This window comes from Psammomys obesus, unplaced genomic scaffold, assembly GCF_907164565.1.
Source record: "Psammomys obesus unplaced genomic scaffold, mPsaObe1.curated_primary_1811, whole genome shotgun sequence".
Lineage (NCBI taxonomy): Eukaryota > Metazoa > Chordata > Mammalia > Rodentia > Muridae > Psammomys > Psammomys obesus.
In genome coordinates this window covers 3,450,349-3,471,720 of record NW_026596091.1, presented here as the reverse complement: position 1 = coordinate 3,471,720, position 21,372 = coordinate 3,450,349, and the positions used below count along the sequence as shown (strand labels likewise).

General features: G+C 46.6%; 2 protein-coding genes and 1 non-coding gene across 8 annotated transcripts in view; 2 read left to right on the top strand and 1 right to left on the bottom strand.

Moving 5' to 3' along the window:
* The window catches only part of Txnrd1 (thioredoxin reductase 1), an 83,471-nt gene that overhangs the window by 38,607 nt on the left and 23,492 nt on the right, over nt 1-21,372 (top strand). For 2 of the 6 annotated variants that reach the window (XM_055627899.1, XM_055627897.1), the window contains exons 1-2: nt 6,551-6,646; nt 7,644-7,769. The exons of 2 other annotated variants lie outside the window; for them this stretch is intronic. The gene's annotated coding sequence lies outside the window, so the exon portion shown is untranslated. Of the gene's footprint in view, nt 1-6,550; nt 6,647-7,643; nt 7,770-7,801; nt 7,937-21,372 lie in introns of those variants that run through there. 2 more of the 6 variants (XM_055627902.1, XM_055627900.1) reach the window with 2 other exon arrangements.
* Nucleotides 14,123-21,366, top strand: Eid3 (EP300 interacting inhibitor of differentiation 3). Its single transcript, XM_055627903.1, has one exon. It carries the CDS (start codon nt 14,956-14,958, stop codon nt 16,084-16,086), a length of 1,131 nt encoding a protein of 376 aa, XP_055483878.1. The 5' UTR covers nt 14,123-14,955; the 3' UTR covers nt 16,087-21,366.
* On the bottom strand, nt 20,802-20,930 carry LOC129691809 (small nucleolar RNA SNORA40). Its single transcript, XR_008722562.1, has one exon. It is a non-coding gene; the product is annotated as a small nucleolar RNA SNORA40 (small nucleolar RNA).

The window sequence follows — 21,372 nt, the reverse complement described above, 5'->3', positions numbered from 1 at the left end:
GGACAGGAGCAGGATGGTGAGTGAGGGACAGGAGCAGGATGGTGAGTTCAGGGCAGCAGGGACTATATGGAGAAGCCCTGTGTCAAAAACAGACAAACAGACTCTTCCCTTCCTTTAAAACCCAAATAGACTGTAAAAAATCTAAGGTGAACAGCACACAGGGGAGTCATTCTGCCCACCCTCACAGCGTGAACACCCTAGGTTTGTATGTACGTGTAACACAAACTTCATGTAGAGTTTCCACTCCTTCCAGCAAGTTGACTAAGGAAAAAAGCCATGTTTTTTCTTCTCCCCAGGAGGACAAGCTCTGAGGAACGAATGTGTGTACACTGTAGAAGATGGTGTGCTTGGGGCTAGGGGAGTGCGAATCAGTCGGCTGAGTTCGTGCCCGGTATGCAGGAAACACTGGGTTAGCTCTGCAGCACCGCAAACATGGCCTGGTACCTGAAATCTCAGTACTTCACAGGTGAAGGCAGGAGAAGCAAGGACATCCTCAGCTCTATAGATAAGGACCTCAACACCTTTCTGCTCTGCCTGGAAAACTTTGATTGTAAGGTAGCTCAGCGTTGTGGTCAGAATCAAGGCCCTGGGGTAGTCTCAGCCCTGTTCTCTCTAGATGGGAGTCAACAAACTTATCCCCCTTAAACCTCGGTTCTTTCTGTCTTAAGGTGGGGAAATAAGAATATTGACCCTTAACAGATTGTTGGAAAGCCTGAATAGCTGGGCTCACAGTGGCACATACTGGCAGCTCCCACTCACTGTTCCCACCTTCATTATTCCTCAGGCTACGGGTTGAGGCCTTTCGACCGATGAGTCCTCAATAGCGATCCCACAGTAGTATCTCCTTCCCCTCTCCATATTCATCGGACCTTTTTGACCACCACGTTTGTGCATTCACCACAGCCTAGACGTTTCCCCAACAGATTACTGAGGGGGGTTCATTCAGATGACCCAATATTTTCACTGTTGTCCCAGCTTCTCCTTGAGATAGATCAAGTTCTTGAAAGTGAAAATCACCCCTCCAGAACCACAGGAGACCCCTGACGTTTGTCATGTCTTCTCCCTCTTTGGAAAAGATACAACCTTAATAAATTAACTACTAATATCCTCAACCTACAGATTTAATTTCTGGACAAATACTTACTGACTGATTAGTGTGTGTGCACACGACATTGAAAGGGCTGGGCGTAGAGAGGTGAGAGCAGTAACTGTAGTCCCCTAATCACTTGCAGCTCTTTACACTTCAGTCAGTCAAGCTGAAACCAAATAAACAGATCCACATTCATGCCCTGGCTTTTAAGAGCGCAGTAGTCACACGTGCATTGAGGTGGGAGATTGAGTACAGATAAACATCTCCGTCACAGAGAGAGTTGCACTGGACCGCGCTATACCAGAGGAGGCTGCCATTGATCAAATAATCATAAACTAGAATTGCAACTATGTGAGTATCAGGCAGAATGACTGTCTAGCGATGGAGCACGTTTCATAGGACTGGGCTTCTTTGATGGCATCCTCAAGGGAGACAGGTTTGAACTGGATTTGTGGAGCACCTGGGAGTCAGCAAAGCCCTGTGGTGAGAGGAGGCACAGTAATTAAAGGGATGATGGAAGGCTGATGACTGAGGTGAAGGGGAGGTCTGTGTGAGATGAGGAGGTGGAAGAACCACAGAGGATCCTGTGGAAGGAGATAAAGGAGCTGGGAAGTGGAGGAGCTTGTCTCTGGTTAGACAGAGCCTGGGTTTTACTTCAGAGTCCCACTGAATAATATGTACATTTTCAAAGAAGTCGGTTCTGCAGTCACCTTGTCCTTTTCTCCTGCGGACCAGTCACATCACCAGGTCTGGAATATTCCCTGAGTATGTCAGTATGACAGCATGCTATAATCACCTCCTTCTTGGAGGAACAAAACCACAGAGGAGCCCAACAGTGTTGGCCCCGTCACACATCTGTCTCCAGGCCCCATTCCCCACTCCCTGCTTTTCCCTGTTTTAGAATGAAAGAGATGGCTCTACTGACCACCTGCAGCTCCTGTTCTGTTCCTTATTGTTTTCAATCTCACAGGATTCCTCAGCAGCACTGGATCCAGTAGATCACCCTCCTTAAACTAGGGCACTTCCCATCCTTCAAGCTCCTTCCCTTTGGCCAGTTCTTTTTTCTCTCTGTGATTTGGTCTTCAGGGCTCTGTTTCTGGGCCACCATCATTTCCCTAGATATACGAACTCCCTGGGAGATTTCATCTTGCACCATACATAGCATGAGAATTAAGTTTATGTGTCAACCTGGCCCAGTGATGGTCACCCACTTGTTTAGCTAAATGCTAGATATTGCTATGAAGGTGTTTTAAAGTATAATTAATGTTGAAATCAGTGGACTCAGAGTCAAGTAGATTATCTTGTGAAACACGTCTGGGCTTTGTCCTACTCAGGCTCTCAGAGAAAAGAATGAGGCCCACTGAAGAGGAGGCAGCCTGCTTGCAGAGTGCCAGCCGGCTCCCCAGCCTGTGGGCTGTAGATTTGTTGGCCTTCTAAATCACTGAGCCAGTTCTTTATTGCACTTTGAGACAGGGTCTCCTGTAGTCTTGGCTGGCCTCAAACTCCCAAGATAAGGATAATCCCAATCTCCTGACCCTCTGGACTTCACTTCCCAAATGTTAGGACCACAGGCAAGTGCCCGGTTGGCTGACTTTTTTTTAACTGAAATTTTTAACTTCATTTCCCCCTTATACACACTGATTGTTTTTTTTTTTTTTTCCTAGAAAATCCCAATATATGTAGTATTTTTAATATTATTGTTTACTTGTTTTTGAGACAGGCTAGTCTGGGCTTGCTTGGAACTTACTTTTTAGACCAGGCTGGGCCTCATAGACATCTGTTTCCACTTCCTTAGCGCTGGGATTGAAGGCATATGCCACCATGTCCAGTTAGTACATATAGTAGATAAAGTAATTTCTACTGGACTCTCTTAATTTCTCTTTAATTTTTACTTTTAGCTCTGATCTCCATATCTATATATTCAGTTGCCTATTGGAAATCTCCATTTAGAAAAAAAAAATTTGAACTCTCAAGTCAGACTATAGATTTATACCAAACTATAACTTTTCTTCTTTCTTTCTTTCTTTCTTTCTTTCTTTCTTTCTTTCTCTCTCTCTCTCTCTCTCTCTCTCTCTCTTTCTTTCTTCTTGTTGTTGTTTTGGTTTTGGTTTTTTTGAGACAGGGTTTCTCTGTGTAGCCTTGGCTATCCAGGGCTCACTTTGTAGACCAGGCTGGCCTAACTCACAGACATCTACATGCATCTGCCTCTGCCTCTCAGAGTGCTAGGATTATAGGCATGCACCACCGTGCCCAACTGTATACTGTCAGTTTTTGTCCCTGAGGGTCTCTGTCCTAGAGTGCCACCACTTACCCACAACCGCCAAGGCCCAGCCTTCCTGTGACAGCTCTCATTCCACTGGTTTGCAAACCTGTTTGCCTTCAGATGCAGCTTACGCCCACTAGTCCAAGCCTTTATGGCTTCCACCTTCAAACAGCAAAGCAGCTTCCTCCTGGGTTTTGTGCCTCCTTTCTGTCCTTTCTTCCTGGCTCCCTGGCTGGACAAGTGCAGCAGGCTCCCAGCTTGGCTTCTTTGTTTCTTGTCTCCTCGCTTTAGAAAGGTTTTCCAGAGCTTGTTCCCGTGGGCTGGGCCTTCATTTCCCTGTAGTCTCACCCCACAGGCACATTCTTATAGTTTACTGTCTTCCTACTCCCTTTTATGACGAGAGCTCTTTCAATACTCACCTCACCCCATTGCCTCGTGAAAGGAAGCGATGAGGGCTTCTTCTATGAAATAAAGAATGTACAGTATGTTTGTATGATGAAATGATCAGGTACACAACAAGAAATTGATGATGACTGAGGGGCATCTTTCCAAATAAAGTTGTTGAACAGAAAAGGCAAGCATTGGTGAGAGCCGCACACAGGGCAGGAAGGACCTTGCTTTTATTCTACCTGGAGCCATGGGAAAGAATTCAGTAGCTTTCTGACTGTGAGGAAATACCAGGAAGTTCTGTCTGGTCAGTCCTATTTTCTTGGAGTAGAAAGTAGGTTATGAGCAGAGGGAGTACTGTTAGAAACTGGAGAAAAGAAGAAAATGGAAGCGTCGTTGTGGCAGGGAAAATATGACAGGGAGAAAGGATTGCTGGGCAGGGCTGAGGATAGATTTGAGGTTTGTGGCCTTGGCCTTTAAGTGGAAATCACTTTACCCCCATGTGTTTCTCCAACAATGTTTTACTGCCTAAGCAGGGTGCAGAGCATGTGGAGAGCCAGCAATAACAAAGTGTGTCTCAGGTGGTGGCGTGGGGAGGCAGAGGCAGGTCGAGTGCTTGAGTCCAGGACAGCCAGGGCTGTCTTGTCTTGACAAAACCAACCAACTAACCAAAACAAACAAACAAACAAACAAACAAACAAACAAACAAACAAAACAACCAAGAAACAAAACAAAACAAAACAAAAAAACCAAAAACCCCAAACGTGGCGGGGGTGGGGGCGAGGCTGTACTATTGAGAAGCCTGGATTTGATCTCAGGGGTCTAGAGAAGCTGAACAGTGATTACTGTAGCTCAGCGTGCTTTCTGTAGCTGGACATTTTACAAGCGGAGCACTGTTACTGTAGTAGGACCTGTGTCACGGTCTTAGCGGAGATGACAGTTCAGACACAGAAAGGGATTTTCCATCATTTTCTAAATATCTACTCTGTAACACATTCTCAGGAAACAAACAAAGGCTAGCTTTTCCAAAGTTTTGATAGACTTAGAAAATATGTAATTATTAGTAGGTACTCGGGGCTACAGAGAGGGAATGAGGAGGTGACTTTTCCACCGTTGATGGCCTATGGACTATACAGGCTTCCAGGGAAGAAAGTTCAGAGCATGAGCCCCGTCAAAACGATTTAAAGTGTTTGGTTAGAACAGGCAGCGGTGAGCCTCCTTCAGCCAGTAACTAAAGAAGACCCAGCCAGAGCTGTGTCTCCCCACAAAGGGGAAGCTCTCTAGTTGCCTGCACTATAATTTGTTTATCTTAAGAGCAATGGGTAGTTGAAGTGGCTTATGTCATGTCATCTTTTCTAATATGCTGTTAGAAAAATCCCCACTGTGATTCCTCTGTTCAGTCCATGTAAGGCATTTCCAGGGCCAAGCTATTAGGGTCCTATAATCATGGCGTTCGTGTGACTTCAGCGACTTAAAAGCCTCTCCCTACCCTGGCATGCTCATGAAGTAAGTTGCACTGCCTATATTTTTAAGAGTGAGGGGCTCTCAGGGAGGCAGAGGCAGATGGAGCTCTGTGAGTTAGAGGCCAGCATGGTCTACAGCCAAGGCTACACAGAGAAACCCTGTCTGGAAACACCAAAGAGAGAGAAGGATAAGGGTCTCGTGATCTTCCTTTATGGATACCTGAGGGGAGGCAACTGGAAGGCTTAATCTAGAGCTTGGCATGGAGGCTCCAGGGTAAAGGCAGGCACTATCCCTGAGTCCCAGCTTCCTTTCCTCACATTTTCCGTTCTGTGGTCCAGAAAACTGCAGAGCTCAGTGCTTTGTTCCAGCCCCAACACTTGAGAATCACGGGCTGCTCTGGTCCAAGCACACATTCAGGAAGAGTAGTGAGAAGCGCGGGACCAGTGTTGGTAAGCCAGGGCAGTGTCTTAGGCAAGTGTCTGACTTTCCCCTTGGCAGATCCTAGGAGGAACAGGAGGCCCACGGTTAGCAGGGGGTGTGGCTGTGAGGAGCCAGCAACCTTGTCACCGAGTTTTCTTTCACCCTGCCATTAGCCAGAGTCGTGGGTCAGACACTCAGCAAGCACTCTTCGTAACCTAGGGGCAGGGAGGCGCAGAGGACAAGGCCTTCTCAGTAGATGCTGGGGGTGGTGTGCTCGGTGCTAAATACACTGTTTTCCTTAAAGTGAACCAGACAACCCAAGCCTGCCTGGGACGAGGAGGAAGTACTGTAAGGGAATTAGTCATTTCTTTTCAGGGTTAGTAAGGATGAAGTGTACAGAGCTTTAAAAAGCCAGGGAACTTCCTTTAGGGAATCACCAGACTTGACTAATCCATCGCCTTAGGGCTGTGGGTCACTATGCTGTCAATTAGAATAATTTTTGGAGTTTTTAAAACCTAGTTGCCAGGGTCACAACCAGTACAGGGGCATCAGAACATCAGTGTGTGTGTCTGTGTGTGTAAGGCGTCAATATTTCCAAAGTTCCTCATGTGACTGTGCAAGATTGTGTAGAGAACAGCGCCTTAGGGCTCAGGCTAGCTTACATCACACTAACTCTCCTTACTCCCTCTGGTTCCCAACATTCTTTGAATAGCAGTGGCGGCCTAGGGTCTGGGGCGGTTCCGAGCAGCAGCATGTGGGTCCGTCCAATTAGGAGCTCTCACTTTGCCGAGCCGCCGGGCACAGGTCGCCGGGGCTGCGCGGGGACTGGATTTCTGCTTTGTCATTCTGACACTGGCAGTTCGCCCGCCTACTGAGAGTAGGGCGTGGTTTCCTGGAGCCACTAGGAGCCAGCAGCTCTTTATCCTCAGTTTGCTTCCGTCAGGCCTTGCGTGCAGGCGGGAGGTGCGGGACGCCGACGCCGCGGGGCGAGAGAAGCTGCTGTTTTCTTTCTTCCTGTTCATGTAAGCTGTGTGTCGGCGTCGAGCTGACCTCTGGGGGCCGGGGCTGCCGGGGATGGCTGCTGGTGGGCCTGGGAGCATCCCTTCGGGGTGGTGATTTGGAGATGCCTGGGGGTGGGGGTCATTTAACCAGTGGCCGAAAGGGTTGGGGCTTGTGCGGAACGAGCTACGGTCAAGTTCGGCGGGTGCAGAGGACAGCCCGGTCACAAAGGAAAGATTTGGGCCTGGCCCCGGTCTACTGGTGGCTTGCAGGCTGCTAGAGAACGTGGGTGTAGTTACCCCTTTGAGTTCTATGGCAGTGTGAGGAATATGCATTTGCAATGTTTCCACGCCCTAAGCCTCTGAAATTGTCAACGCATGTGTAGGGTTCATGGTTTCCAAGTGGCTTGGCCTTCTTGACACAGGCTGTTAAACAGGGCAACCGGGACTGCAGCGCAGCCCTCCCCGAACTGAAGGAGGCAGTGCAGGCTCGCGGTTAAGCGTAGACTCTGTCTGGATTCGAGTCCTGCGCAGTGTTGAGCGGCTGCTCGAACTTGCTCAAGTCGTTTGGCAGCATGTAGTTTCCCTACCCGTGAAATGGACGTGGTACTGCATCTAAAAGTACAGCTGTAAAGACTGAATGTTTATACATCACCACGGCCATGTGCTGGTGTCAGTGGCTCCGTTTTCATTTGCCCCAGACTTTTCCGAGTTCCCCCTTTCTGAAATGGGACCGTCTTGCCCTGATCTCATCCTTAGCGTGGATGGGTAGCATCCTTGTGGGCCGCGGTTTCAGATTCCAGGAAGCCAGGGTGTCGCGACCAAAAGCCAGACCAGACCACAGTGGGTCTGTCAGTGTTCTCTGGCCGCCCTTGAGAGCTTTTCCGAGTTCTGGGGCCCGGGAGCCCCGCTGGCCGGCTGCTGGCGGGTCGGAGTCCGCTGGCGGGAGCGACCCGAGGTCGTCCCGGAAGCCCCGCCCGGAGCAAGGCTCAGGGCCGCTCTGCTCTGCTTTGTGCCACAGAGGGCGGCGGGGGCGAGCAGAGAGCGGCGGGAGGTGGTGAGCCGGCTGAAGGCGCGACCGGTGCGGGAGGTGGTGAGCCGGCCGAAGGCGTGACCGGTGGAGGCCGGTCATGGTCCAGCCCTGAAGGTAGGCTCTGGGATCGATCCCCAACCCCCGACCCCGGCGCCAGGCCACTGCAGGCTCCCCACCCACGTGCTCAGATCCCTGAACCAGGAAGAGCCAAGACAAGCCTTTTCGTTTAAAGTGGTCGTTCAAAGTGCCCTTTGCCCAGGTTTCCCAGCTTACAGCGGCAGGTGAGTGGCATGGGGAAGTCTTGAGATAAGGGCATCAGGAAATGTTTATCCCTCCCTCCCTCATCAGGCTGCTGCATCACCTTCCGCTTGATTTTCTGAGGCATGGAGCAACCAGGAATCCCTTGGGTTGCATTTGTTTCCCATCAGGCATTTCTTTCTCTAGCTCAGAGTTAACAGCTGAGTGGCTATAAAGGAACGGAGATCTACACTTCAGTGGCAAGTATGCCGGGCATCCTTTTTTTTTTTTTTTTGGAGGGGTGACAAGCTGCAGAATTGCAAAAAATGCATGATACACCAGGCGGTGTGTTGAAGTCAGAGGACACTGTGAGGTCTCTTCCTTCTTTCCCCCTCATGCATCCTGGGGATCAAACTCCAGACTCCTTGCTTGGCAGCAAGTGCCTCTGCACTGAGCCATCTCACCAGCCCTTCTGTGAATTCCAAAAGTAATACATCCTGGAACATTGCTTTCTTAGTGAACACGAGGCCTGCTAAGTGTGAAAAACAGATGTATGTGCCCTCAAGAAGGATATTAACAATTACTGTGCATTTTAAAAAGTCTTTCCTGCTTCTAAAAGAAACACAATTTTACAGAGTGAATGTAGGGAATGGAACTGGACTTGAAAGGCAAATAGCAAATGGGTGTGAACTAGTTAAAATAGGATGAAGGCTTTTACCTTAGTTAAAGTAGTTGCGTTACTCAGACTTGGTTTGCAAATGAAAGAACACAAAGGCCGAGCAATGCATTCCCTAGGGAGACTCTACCTGCATTGTAAATGTATATTAAGACACTACAGTCATGTGTTCCTATATGATCTTATCCATGCACTTAATTTTTAACATCAGTGGGAGTGGGAGTAAAACACTTCTATAAGCTTTGGCATTAACTTTATTGACATGCCTCTCTGGCTTTTTCAATTTCAGATGACCCTCTAATTTCAGGGGTTTGGTGAGGTACAGAGCCACGAATGGCGTTCATACATACTTAATGTTCACTACATACAAGGAGCTTAAGTCGATAGCTGTTGTAGTTTGTATTTTCTTAAAGAATGGGAGGGGACAGGTAAGATGTTTGGCTTGAGAACTTTGAGCCACTTGCTTGGCACAGTGAGTGTTGAAGAAGACGAGAGGGCAAACTTCGGAAGGACTGTAGGCACGGGTGAGGCCTTTAAAGGGGAATTTGACCAAATGTTTCCCCTCCCTTGGTGCGTGTGTGTACATACGTGCACATGTGCCAGGACTGAACAGAGCTGGAAACATTCTAGGTAAGAGCTCTACCATACAGCTATCCCCAGGGCAACATCTTAGTGTGTTTGCTTGTGATGTGGGGTAGAACCCAGACCTTACCCAGACTTCTACACTGCATTCCTAGCTCTTCTGTTGATTTTATTCCTCCCTCCCTCCCTCCCTCCTTCCCTCCATTCATTTATTTGAGACAGGGATTCTCTGTGTAGCCTTGTCTGTCCTAGACTCTGTAGACCAGGCTGGCCTCAAACTCACAGGGACCCGCCTGCCTCTGCCTCCCTGAGTGTTGGGATCACAGGCGTGTACCAGCACACCTGGTCTTTCTCTCTCTCTCTCTCTCTCTCTCTCTGAGGCAGTTTCCCTATATAGATCAGGCTGGCTAGGTAGCCTAAATTGGCCGTGGAATTACTAAGTGTCTCTAGCTTCTGGCCTTTCGAGTGCTAGGATTAAAGGTGTATGCCACCAAGCCTGGCAGCATTTTATTTTATCTTTAAGGCAGGACTACAAGAATCAGAACTTGAGATTCCAGAGGTTTTACATTTTTTTACTACATTTGTGTGCATGCAAGTGAGCGTGCGGGTGCACTTACCGGTGTGTGTAAGGGTCAGGGACAACTTGTGTGATGCAGTCTCCTTCCACCATGCAGGCTTCAGGGATTGCACTCAGGCTGTCAGGCATAGTGGCTGGTGCTTTCCACACTGGCCATCTCCACGGCCAGAGTTTTGAAATTACCTGTTTAAATGCCTCTGTTTGGTGGAACTGAGAAGAAAGGGCAGGGTCAGTGAGACAGTACCCATTGGAGTACTACCACAGTTAAGCCTTCAGAGATCTGAGGGGAGAGCCGAGCTGATGAGACTGAAATTGGCTGCATTAGACTCAGTTTCTTTAAGAGAGAGCAGGCAGGCAGTAGAGAATCACACCCAGGCACATGGAGCCCAGTTGTGGTCAGTCCCCAGTCCCCAAGCCCACCCTGTTGGGTTAGCACCAGCCTGGCTATTCCTGACAGTCATGGGAGAAGGGTGCTTATTTCTTCTGGCCCAGCTCACCTCACACTCTCACGAAGGCAGCATCACCCCTGAACACTCCCTCCCTAGCCTGCCCTGGACCACCTTTCTCAGGGCTGCTGCTTGCTGCCAGATCTGCTTCTACGATAAAGGGCTGATTTTTCAATGAGCTGTTATGTGCTTTCTTGGGCCAGGGCCAGTGGGGTTTTCTTTTCATCTGCTCTATTCCCAGGCTCCTGGGACTAGTCACACCTGCAGTTCCCTAGGTTCCCTACTCAGTTTCTTTATTTCAATTCCTGGTGTCTCTTCCTGTCCAGGTGAGTGCCTGTTCAGAGAATAGTTGTGTTCCCACAGCACCTCTGCAAATCCTTAGGAATCCCACAAACTGATTTTCTGGCTCGCTTATCAAGGTGGAGAGGTAGGCTTACTTCACATTCCCGTGTTTCCAAGGGTATGTTAGTACCCCATCTAAATGGATATGCCCATTGGTGACAGTAACAGCTGTTTGTGTGCTGCGTTCTAAGTTGTCACAGTTGCCCGAGATCTTGCAGAAAATAAAATGAAGGCCTCCAGATCACACAGGCACGCCCAGATCATACAGCTGGCAGAGGCGGGGCTGCAGGGGGCCAGACCCTTGGCTGTGCAGCGCTCTCTGCTCCACTCATACCTCTCTGGCTTTGTTACTGCTTCTGAGATACACGGCTGCTCTAGGTCTGACGCATGTGCTCATGAGTCAGGATGGAGCCACGTAGATCCCAGTATTCCTAGCATAGTTCTGGCATACAGTAGACCTCCATTCCTTTGAGGCTTGCTGGATGAGACTTCATTCCACTGTGCCTACTAAATAAGGATGATAGACTTTCCTATTAGCTCTTCATATGCATTCCACACATTAATGCTTCATTCCTATACTCGTTTGGTAAGTATTCACTCTAAGTGGCGGGGACATAGAGATCCCTGAGGGAGTTAAGTTTGAAGGTTCTGATCTCATTGAAGATGGGTTGTCAGACACTGAACTCTGAGCTGTGAGAACTGGTTCTGAGCAGCACATTGGGAAACAATTTAGGATTTTATAACTGATGGTCTCAGTGCCTTTAGCACCTCAGGCAGGTGAGCCTTTGTCAATCAGGAAGAAAGAGGTCACTTTAGCTAGTTGATGAGGCAACTCTGCTGTCAGCATCAAGCTAGGTGTTACCCTCTTATCTCTAACACAGATCTGTATGGTAATATATGCACTTAAGAACACTTCTGTTAAGATTTAGGGTGTAGCTCAGTGGTAGAGGGATTGCTTCACATGCTCAAGCCTGGGCTCCAGTCCACACCACTACCAGAAAATGTATGCCAACAAATAAATATTTTTCCATAACTAAAAAGAAGGAAAGGAAAAAAAAAGTCAGTAACAGGTTTTAAGGTAGAATGGAATGCCCAGTAGACTGACTTTGCAAATGAGGAGACTCAAAACTCCTAGAGAGAAAATTAAGTGGCAATTAAGAAAGCATTTTTTTTAAGATGTCTGCATTTATACGTGGATGTGTGTGTGTGAGTACAGGGCCCTGAGGACCACAGAGGCATCAGCTCTGCAGCAGGAGTTATAGATGCAAGTCCTCTGATGTGGGTTCTAGGAACCAAGGGTTCTCTGCAAGAGCCATCTCTGTGGCTCTTCAGAGCAGGTATTTGATTTGAAACCAGGTCTGCTGGTTTCTGCATTCTCCATCAGACAGCCAGTGTTCCACCTCTTGTGTTGACCAGAATGATGCTTTTCTTGGCGTGTCTGACCTCCAGAGTATGTGGGTTGTAATTGGTTTTGAAAGTGTCAAGAAGTACATACTGTTATCACAAAGGAAGGGTAGAGGTTTAAATATTCTAAAACACTTCACTGTCTAGATGCAAGTTATTTAGTGTGACTTGATCTTCATTTTATCTTGTTTCATGAATGCACTGCTGCCTTGTGCCTGGGTGTGTACAGCTCATTGGCTGTGTGGTTGACAGCTGTAAGGAAGGCCGTGGCTTTGATTTCCAGCACCGTACAATAGTATAATCCATTTTATGTGTAAGAGAAGTTACTCAGCCTCTCTTTGGCTACGGTACTTTAGAGTCTGCCATGAGAAAAAGCACCTTTCTGTGCAAACCCAGACTCTGTGGATCTGCTTTGGAATAGCTGTCAGATGGGTTTACTCTTCAGGGTTCTAAACATACTTTGTTTTGGTTGAAACCTTAGTGGTTTCTTTCAACTTCTTACTGCAGTTTTTCTTCCTGCACCGATACATTTGTTACAGAAGAATATGCTTGTGTTTATTCTTCTCTGGCAGTTTAACCTTTGAAATGTATTATTCTCCCTTCCTCCTATTTATTTTTGAGTCAGGCTGTTTTTTAATCTGATCCTCCTGCCTCCACCTCCCAAGTGCTAGGATTATAGGTGTGCACTTGCCTGGTGCTGAGGATCTGGCAGACCCAGGGCTTTGTGCATATTGGGCAAGTATAAATTACTACTACTTTGTATGTAAAAGTATCTTTGAGACAGCCAGACATGGTGCCGTATACCTTTATTCCCAGCACTTGGAAGGCAGAGGTAGGTGGATCTCTGTGAATTTGGGGCAGCCTTGTCTATAAAGTGAGTCCAGGATAGCCAGGGCTCTGTTACACAGAAGCCCATGTCTCGGGTTGGAGATGTATATCTATTTGAGATACTTTGGAACATAGTAAGTACTTGCTCAGTAGTTAAAACCCCACTGATTGATTTTGTAATCTTACTTTTTTAAAAATTTATTTAGTTTTATTCTCTATACCTTGGTATGAAGGTGTCAGAATCCATGGAGCTGGAGTTATAGACAGTTGTAAGCTGCCATGTGGGTGCCGGGAATTGAACCTGGGACCTTTGGAAGACCAGCAGCTGCTCTTAATCACTGAGCCATCTCTCTAGCCCCTATAATCTTACTTTTATACTTTGAGTACTTTTATAATTCCATTTTACAGATGAGGCACAGCGATGGCTTGAAGGTGTAGCAGCCTGTCTAAGCCAGTGCCAAGTAGATGAAGACTGGGGCACAGGCTTTCCTCCAGTCTGTTCTAAATTTTAAATTAGGGATGTGTCTGCATCTGTGATGGTGTGAATGTCTCCCATGTATGTGCAGGTGCCTGCAAAGGCCAGAAGAGGTTGGATCCCCTGAGGTATAGTTTCAGGGAGTTGTGAGACTCAGTCCTCTTGAAGAGCTGCAAGTGCTCTTATTCTCTGAACCATGTCTCTAGTTATTCCAGCACATTAAAAATTAAAATTATGGTATGTGAATGGTATATGTGTAGGCATAAGTACTATGTCTGTATGTCGAGTTCAGAGGGCAGTGCATGCGCACCATGGTCTATGTGTGGAATTCAGAAGATATTGTCATGAGGGTCCGTGAGTGGAGTTCAGAGGGCTCAGAGGACAAATTTGTTGGATTGGTTCTTTTTTCTCACCTTCAGTGGTTTGCCTTTTAAAGATTTATTTTTAAGTATGTGTGTGTACATGGTTACCAGTGGAGGCTAGATGACGGTGTTAGAACTGGAGTTACAGGCAAGGGATGCTAGGAACCAAACCCGTGTTCTCTGGAAGTGCTGGGAAGACTCTTGAAAGGTGAGCTATATTTTATGTGGTTTTTCTCTCTTTCCTCTCTTTTGAGACATGTCTCTAGACAGGATGGCTTGAACTCTTAGGGGCTAGAACTATGATTCAGCATTAAAGAGCCCTTACTCCTTGGGAAGTAGGGAATCTGATGCCCCCTTCTGACCTCAGGTACCAGGCATGCTTGTGGTGCACATACATACATGCAAAATGCAAAATACCTTTTTAATTAAGAAAAAAGTTTTGTTGTCTTTTTTCTTTACTTTTTTTTTTTGTTTTTTGTTTTTTTTTTTTTTTTTTTGAGATAGAGTTTTTCTGTGTAGCTCTGGCTGTTCTGGAACTTCCTCTAGGGACCACACTGGCCTCGAACTCGTTCTCTCTGCCTCAGCCTCCCAAGTGCTGTCATTAAAGGCTTGTGCTGATACCATACCCAACCCCAGTAATTCTGAGTTGCTCCTGGATAAAAGAGATTATTGCAGTTGAATAAGGACTTTGGAATGATTTAATATAATTATAGATGTTATTTTGATCTTCACTGCAAGGAACTTTACCCGAACTTCCCTTTGAACAACCTCCTCAAGCTTTAAGAAAAAGGGTCTCCTCATAGTTGTTTGTGCCCGGACCTCAGCCACTGACCCCATGGTGCGAATTGGACATGTGCCTGTTGTACTTAGAAACAAAATATTCCTTACGCCTTCCTTTGTTACCTCGCTGTGCCCTGATAACCCGTTGGGTCTCCAGTGAGCTGGCGTGTAGCTTTTCCAAAGCATATTATTCAGCCAGCAGATAGCACAGATGGTGTTGAAAATCTTCATGGTTTGCTCACGTGCCCAGGATTCAGGGTAGCCCCCCTGTAGAGTATAAAAGCCTCTCTTTAGCCTTTGGCGGGTTTCCAGAGAAACGGCTCCCCTGCAGAACCTTGCCCACTGTTCTTCCACTCATGGGTGGAGACACTTCTAAGGTCGCTTTTGTGTACGTCCCTCGTGGTGAGCGGGAATTAGCATGGACTTCCGCTCAGGCAGAGGGCCCGGGTCGGAGCTGGGGGTGTGGTCACGGAGTGAGGGGCGGGGCCTCTTGCGCATGTGCAGAAAGCAGCCGTTCCAACGGTCTCCACCACTGCCATTGCCGTGCAGCCACCGTTGGGTGCCCTCAGCTGTTACCTGCGCGCCACCATCATGTCTAAAGGACAAGGTTTCTTGACTGGAGGCAAGGAGAAAGGAGAGGATCAGGTCAGGAGCCTGGCGTGGCGGTACCTGGTGAAGCAGGGGGAGGAGGAGGAGGAGGTGCTGAAGAAGGAGGATGAGGACTACGACGACGAGGAGGAGGAAGGCCTGGACAGTGACTCTGAGGACCTGAGCCCCGGGGCCTCCGACATGCACCCGGACCTCCTGGAGCTGGCGGTGGACCGCGAGAAGTGCCGCAGCATCCGCAGGCAGTACCGGCAGCTCATCTACACCGTGCAGCAGAACCGTGAGGACATCGTGAACACGGCCAGCAACTCGCTGACCGAGGCCCTGGAGGAGGCCAACGTGCTGTTCGACGGAGTGAGCCGAACCAGAGAGGCAGCCCTCGATGCCCAGTTCCTGGTTTTGGCCTCTGATCTGGGTAAAGAAAAAGCAAAGCAGTTAAACTCGGATATGAGCTTTTTTAATCACGTGGCGTTCTGTGACGCGCTGCTGGTGTTTATGGGCCTGAACTGGGTGGAAGAAGAGTGTGGCGAGTTGAGCAACTGCGACGAAAGCATAGCGCGTTCCTTCTGGGGAACGCTGCAGAAGGAGGCCACGCCCTGGATGCAGCGAGCCGAAACATTCCACTTCATTTTTGGTTCGTTCAAGGCAGAACGTTCTGCACGAAAGCCCCGGCTTGACCATCACAAAAGAGCTTGCAAAATGGAAGAAAATGGAGATATGCCTACAAAGTTGAGGAAGCTGGACATGCATGCTAATCAGGAGACCACAGAAAAAGAAGTAGAAAGAATCTTGGGGTTGCTGCAGACCTACTTTCAAAAGTACCCTGATACTCCAGTATCGTATTTTGAGTTTGTGATCGATCCAAACTCGTTTTCTCGCACTGTGGAGAATATCTTCTATGTTTCTTTTATCATTAGAGATGGCTTCGCAAGAATAAGGCTTGACCAAGACAGACTGCCAATTTTAGAGCCAACTAATGTCAACCAAGTGGGTGAAGAAAATGATTCCTGTTCTTATGGCAGGAAACAAGGGGTTATATCTTTGAGTTTGCAGGACTGGAAAAATATTGTCTCCACTTTTGAAATTTCAGAGGCTATGATCAAAAACTCATACTGAAGACTTTTGTTTGTGGTGTATGACTTCTGTCTTGTACTAATTTTATCAAAGTAGAATCTAAACAGAAGCACATAGTCTAGTAAACTGTTTTCGTGAGCAGATTGTCTACTGTGCAGTATATTTCCTTGGTAGCGTATGAGGTTGTAATCTTAAAAATTCACTGTTGTGCCTATGGGAAGTCTTTTGAAAACCCCTGAGTTTCTTAGAAGCCAGTTTGCTAGAAACTAAACCCAGGACTCACTGTGATGTGGGAAAGAGTGAGAAAAGGACAAAATCAGTCAGCAGTTAATATTAAGCGATATTAAGACTAGAAAAACCTAAATGGCATACTTCCTTTCAGATAGTAGATCTTCATATTCTAAACTTTTTTTTTTTTTTGCTTGAAAAGTGTGTCCACATTTGACAGTACAGAAAGGTTTTCTGGGTTGTTTTGTCTTGAGACGGCTTCAACATGTAGCAATGGCTGTCCTGGAGCTCACAGAGATAGGCCTGTTTCTGTCTCCACCTCTGCCTCCTACTTGCTGGGACTGAAGCTGTGTGCCACCACACTGGGCAAAAAGGCACTCTAGGTAAGAAACTAAGGTCATATGTGTGGAACTGACAAGTTATGACAGGAGAGAATGTACAGAAAACTTGAATGTAAGCTGGCAGTAATCACCTCGCCAGTATTTGCAGGGGTGGCCAGTGTTTTTATAGAATCTAGTTGCAAGACTTAACTCTGGTTAATCTGTCACCACCTTTTCTCTTTGGATTTTACCAGCACAGAGTGTGCTTCAGAATCAGTTTCAACATGTTTCAACATGTAACAACTCTAGATATTTGTCCCATTAACTTTAAAACAACAGAACCCACCAAGGGCTTTCCTCTGTATCTGGGCCTATATAGCAAGAATTCTACATCCACCCTGAGTGCTTATGCCACAAATGCCCGGTTTCCTGTGGGCCTAAGTTTCCTGGGGGATGGAAATGGGATTTGAGTACTTGTACTGACAGTGTAGCCTTTTGCTGCTGGAAGACAGCATCAGAGGAGGCCATGCTCTTGATACTGCATGTTGGGAACTTCTGTTTTCTTTCTTTTGGTGCTATAGTTTTAAGACTGTAAAGCACAGGACAACTGGAGATGTGGTTTCCTGGTTAGTGCTTTCTTAGCATGTGCTACTCCGCCTAGCTTCTATCTAGTGGGTAGTGGGGTGTTTATGTGTAAATTGTTTGGTGGTCAATGTAGAAAATTTGGATTATTAAAATCACCCTAGAAGAGGCAATGGACATGTCCATGAGCACCTTCGTGTCCTTTTATGAGTTTGTCTTTGTTGGTAGAAAATTTCTGCTGCTGATAACAAGTTTCCCTTCTAAATCTGAGGTGTAGTGCAGGGGAGCAAATGCCAATGTCCAAATGATACCAGGACCTGTATGTGGAGAAATGCCACATAAGTACCAGCAATGTATAGAGAACCCAGGAGAACAGTCCTTTCGGGAACAGACTTTCTATAGTGGTGGTTCCCCCTTTTTCGCGTGAAGAAATGCTAACACTGGCCACCCTTAAGCTGGAAGGAGCATCATTTGTCTTGCTGCTGCTCATGCTGGCATCTCAGCAGACTCCTGGGGTTTTCAGGAGATAGCTCTTGGAAGGAGAATATACTGCCATTGTTAAAAGAACCTTGGCAGTTCGTCCTCAGCGCCTTGCTTTATTGATGTCTTTGCCAAGTTGTGGTTTTTGACATACAGAAAATGGCTTAAAAACATTAACAGGGGAGAGAATGAGGGAGCGGGATACAGCTGGGATACAGAGTTACTAAAATGTAACTGATAAGAAAAAAATAAAATAAAAAAAAAACATTAACAGAAGCTGGGCACACTGGCACGCTCAGGGAGGCAGAGGCAGGTGGATCTCTATGAGTTTGTGGACAGCCTGGTCTACAAAGTGAGTCCAGGACAGCCAATGCTACACAGAAATACCCTGTCTCAAAAAACCAAACAATAGTAACACTCCCCCCCAAAAAAACATTAACAGAAAATTAAGCCATTCGGGAGAGAGACTTTCTGATAAACATCAGCTGGGCCTCTTGCTTGTGCTTTTGCTGGTTGTGGTGTTGCAGTTTGTTGGCATTATTTTGGATTCAAACTAGGTACCTTTGAAAGATAATTGGGCGATAGGAGATATAGAAATTAACCAGATTGCAAATCTGCTTTCAATGTCTTAAATTAGAAGATTCAAAGAAGCTGCCTCTAAGGGGGGATTTCACATATTTTGTTCGAAAGTTAGAACTTTATTGATTAAAAAGGCCCTTTTATGATCAAAGGACTTACATCAGCCCTAAACTGTAAACTTCAAAGGAATGGGATATAAAAAGCAAAAAAAAAATAACCATTCCAGACAATTCTCCCTTAAATCCCAGTTTTGGTTTTCCAAGACAGGGTTTCTCTATGTAGCCTTGGGGCTGTCCTGGACTCAGTTTGTAGATCAGGCAACCCCCCAACTATCAGACTCTGGTTTTGGTTTGCCCAGTGCAAGTCCTTCCTCTTGATGTTGGAGAGAGAGCGCTTATAGAGTATTTGTTGCTCTTGCAGAGGACCTGGGCTTAGTTCCCAGTGTCCACATGGTAGCTCACAGCCACCTGAAACCCCAGTTCTATTGGATCTGAAACTGTCTTCTGGTGACACCAGGCACACACATGTACAGGCAGAAAACTCAGGATCTAAATACAGAATACAGGATTAAATTAGAAAAGTGTATGTGGTTAAGTATAGTTACTAGGTATATCAGAAAAAGCAAGAGATGAAAGGTGCGTTTGAGAGTGACGTATGTGAATGAGTGTGCACAGCTTGTGTCTGTGGAAGTGAAAGGACAACCTTTTGTTTTTGAGACCGAGTCTCACCATGTGCACCAGGCTGGCCTCAAACTTACAGAGCTCCTCTGCCTCCTGAGTGCTGAGATTATAGCCTGTGTCACTATGAAAGGATAGCAGTTGAGATCTGGGGATCGTACTCAGGTCATTTGTGCAGCAAGCACTTTTACTGACTGTCCCATTAGGCAAGTTTCTTCCATATTAAAAAAAAACATTTCAGTTAAATTATTTGACGTGCATGGTTATTTGGAGCTCAGAGGACAACTCTTTTGGGAGTTGGTTTTCTTTCCATAATATGGGTCCCAGGAATAATTAAATTGAACTTGGTGGCTGCTGATTTGTCTCACCAGCTTGGACAAGTTTAATGCCATAGCCTGTCCTATCTGAAATAAAAATGACATCTGACTATCTTGAGGATTTGATGGGATTTAATGTGCACAAAACATGTCTTGTACAATATCTTGTCACATTGCGGACACTCAGCAGATTTTACAGTGCCGCCTCCTTCCCTGTTGACTTCTCTGTAATGGTCTGTTTTCTTTGAGTCTCATACTTACTTGGTTTTTATTGAGACAGGGTTTATCTGTATAGCTTTGGCTGTCTTGGAATTCCCTCTGTAGACCAGGCTGGCCTTGAACGCATAAAGATCCACCTGCCTCCACCTCCCAAGTGCTGGGATTAAGGGTGTGCGCTACCACCTTTCTTTGTTCGGGGGGATTTATCGTCAACTGATTTGAAGTGCATATTGCTAACTGACTTCGATGGATACCCACTCTGCGCTGCTCTGGTCTCTGGAGGCGAGTGGTGGAGTATTGCCATCGAGAATGGGCTCTACAGTGTCCTGGCTATGCTGGTTTCCTGCTGCTACTGCTGTAACAAATCACTAAACACCCAGTACCCAAGACAGGACTACCCAAGCTGTCTTGGAGGCTGGATGTCTAATCAGAATGGGTTTGGCTAGACCAAAATCAGGACATCAGCAGGTCTGGTAGCTTGTCCTGGGGAGCTGTTCATTTGATTACATTTTGAGGGGGAACCATTTAGCTAGAGCTGATAGCCAGTTAAGTGGGGTTAAAATGAAAGGATAGTTCTAGACTCAGCTAAATGCCGCACATGCCCACAGCTTGCCAGTTACACCTTAGAGATTCCCTTGTGCTTTTGTTTAAACCTGGCTGATACAATTTTACTTTAAGCTTGAACTGTAAAAATCCCATATTAGATTCAGAGTTTTGGTAAAGAACACTATAAACCTTTGGAAGAGGCAGTTTATGGCCTTTTAGGATTGGGGGTGGCGGGGGAGGAGTGCATTTGTTCTCACTTGTTCTGCTTAGGTGTTGCAAGAGGTTGGCTCCAAGGACAACAGGTTTTTCTTTTTCTCTTGTCTTCCCATCTGTCCTAAGAACATGCAGTTAAAGTGAATTTGAGATTGTTACAGTTAATCTTTTAAGTCAATAAGTATTTATGGGGTTTCAAATGTGATATCCTCGCTGTGAATTGAGGTCACTGACATTCGGGATTTCTAAAATGGCCCTTTTCAAAGAACCAAGGCTTGATCTGGTTGTGTCACCAGCCTGCAACCTTTGGATTCTTTTATCTGAGTGAATTAAGGACAGACATATCTGTGACAGCTTCAGAGTTCTCCATCAGAGATCTTTTTGCATTAGCGTCTTCAGTTTGCTTCACACAGTCCGACTACTGCTGACACTGATGCTCTCTTAAGTTCAGGCTGTGTTCATTCCAGTTGCATCCACAATGCTGTGTCCGTATGTTGGCAGAGGCCACTGCAGCTACCCACACTCCATAGTTACAATTACAAACTATTCCTGTATCAACTTCAGTATCAACACTGACCTCACCTTCTGCTGTTCTCTGTGTCCATATTCCTGTATGTCTTTAAAACTCACACTGAACAGTGATTCCCAGTTGCAGAAGAGGATTAATTTAGCACCTGTGTTCTATGCCTTTGTCCACCAGTTGAACAAAAGCACACTTAAGTGCTACATGAGTTATTTTGCTTCTATGTGTGTGGGTGTCTGCCTGCATGGATGTCTGTACTACTTGTCTGCCCGGTGCCTGTAGAGTTACAGGCAGTTTTGAGCTGCTTTGTGGGTGGGGAATAGCAGCTAGTGTTTTAACCACTGCCCCCCCCCCCCCATGTATAACAGGTGTGTGTGTGTGCATGCATGAGAATGCTGGTGTCTGGGAACCAGACTCCGAAAAAACAATGCACTCAACTGGTCATCTATTGCCTCAGCACCACAATAATTATTTTTAAAAAAGAACATCTGTTAAGTTTTTGTTTTTGTCTTGTTTATCCTTTAAAAGCAACAAATGGGCCTCACGCTCTTGGTGACCCTCGGGAGAGGAGGTGCTCTGGCTGTGTGATTTCACCTAAACCTTTGGTCTGAGTGGCTGTCATTACCAGCTTTTTCCCCCCACAG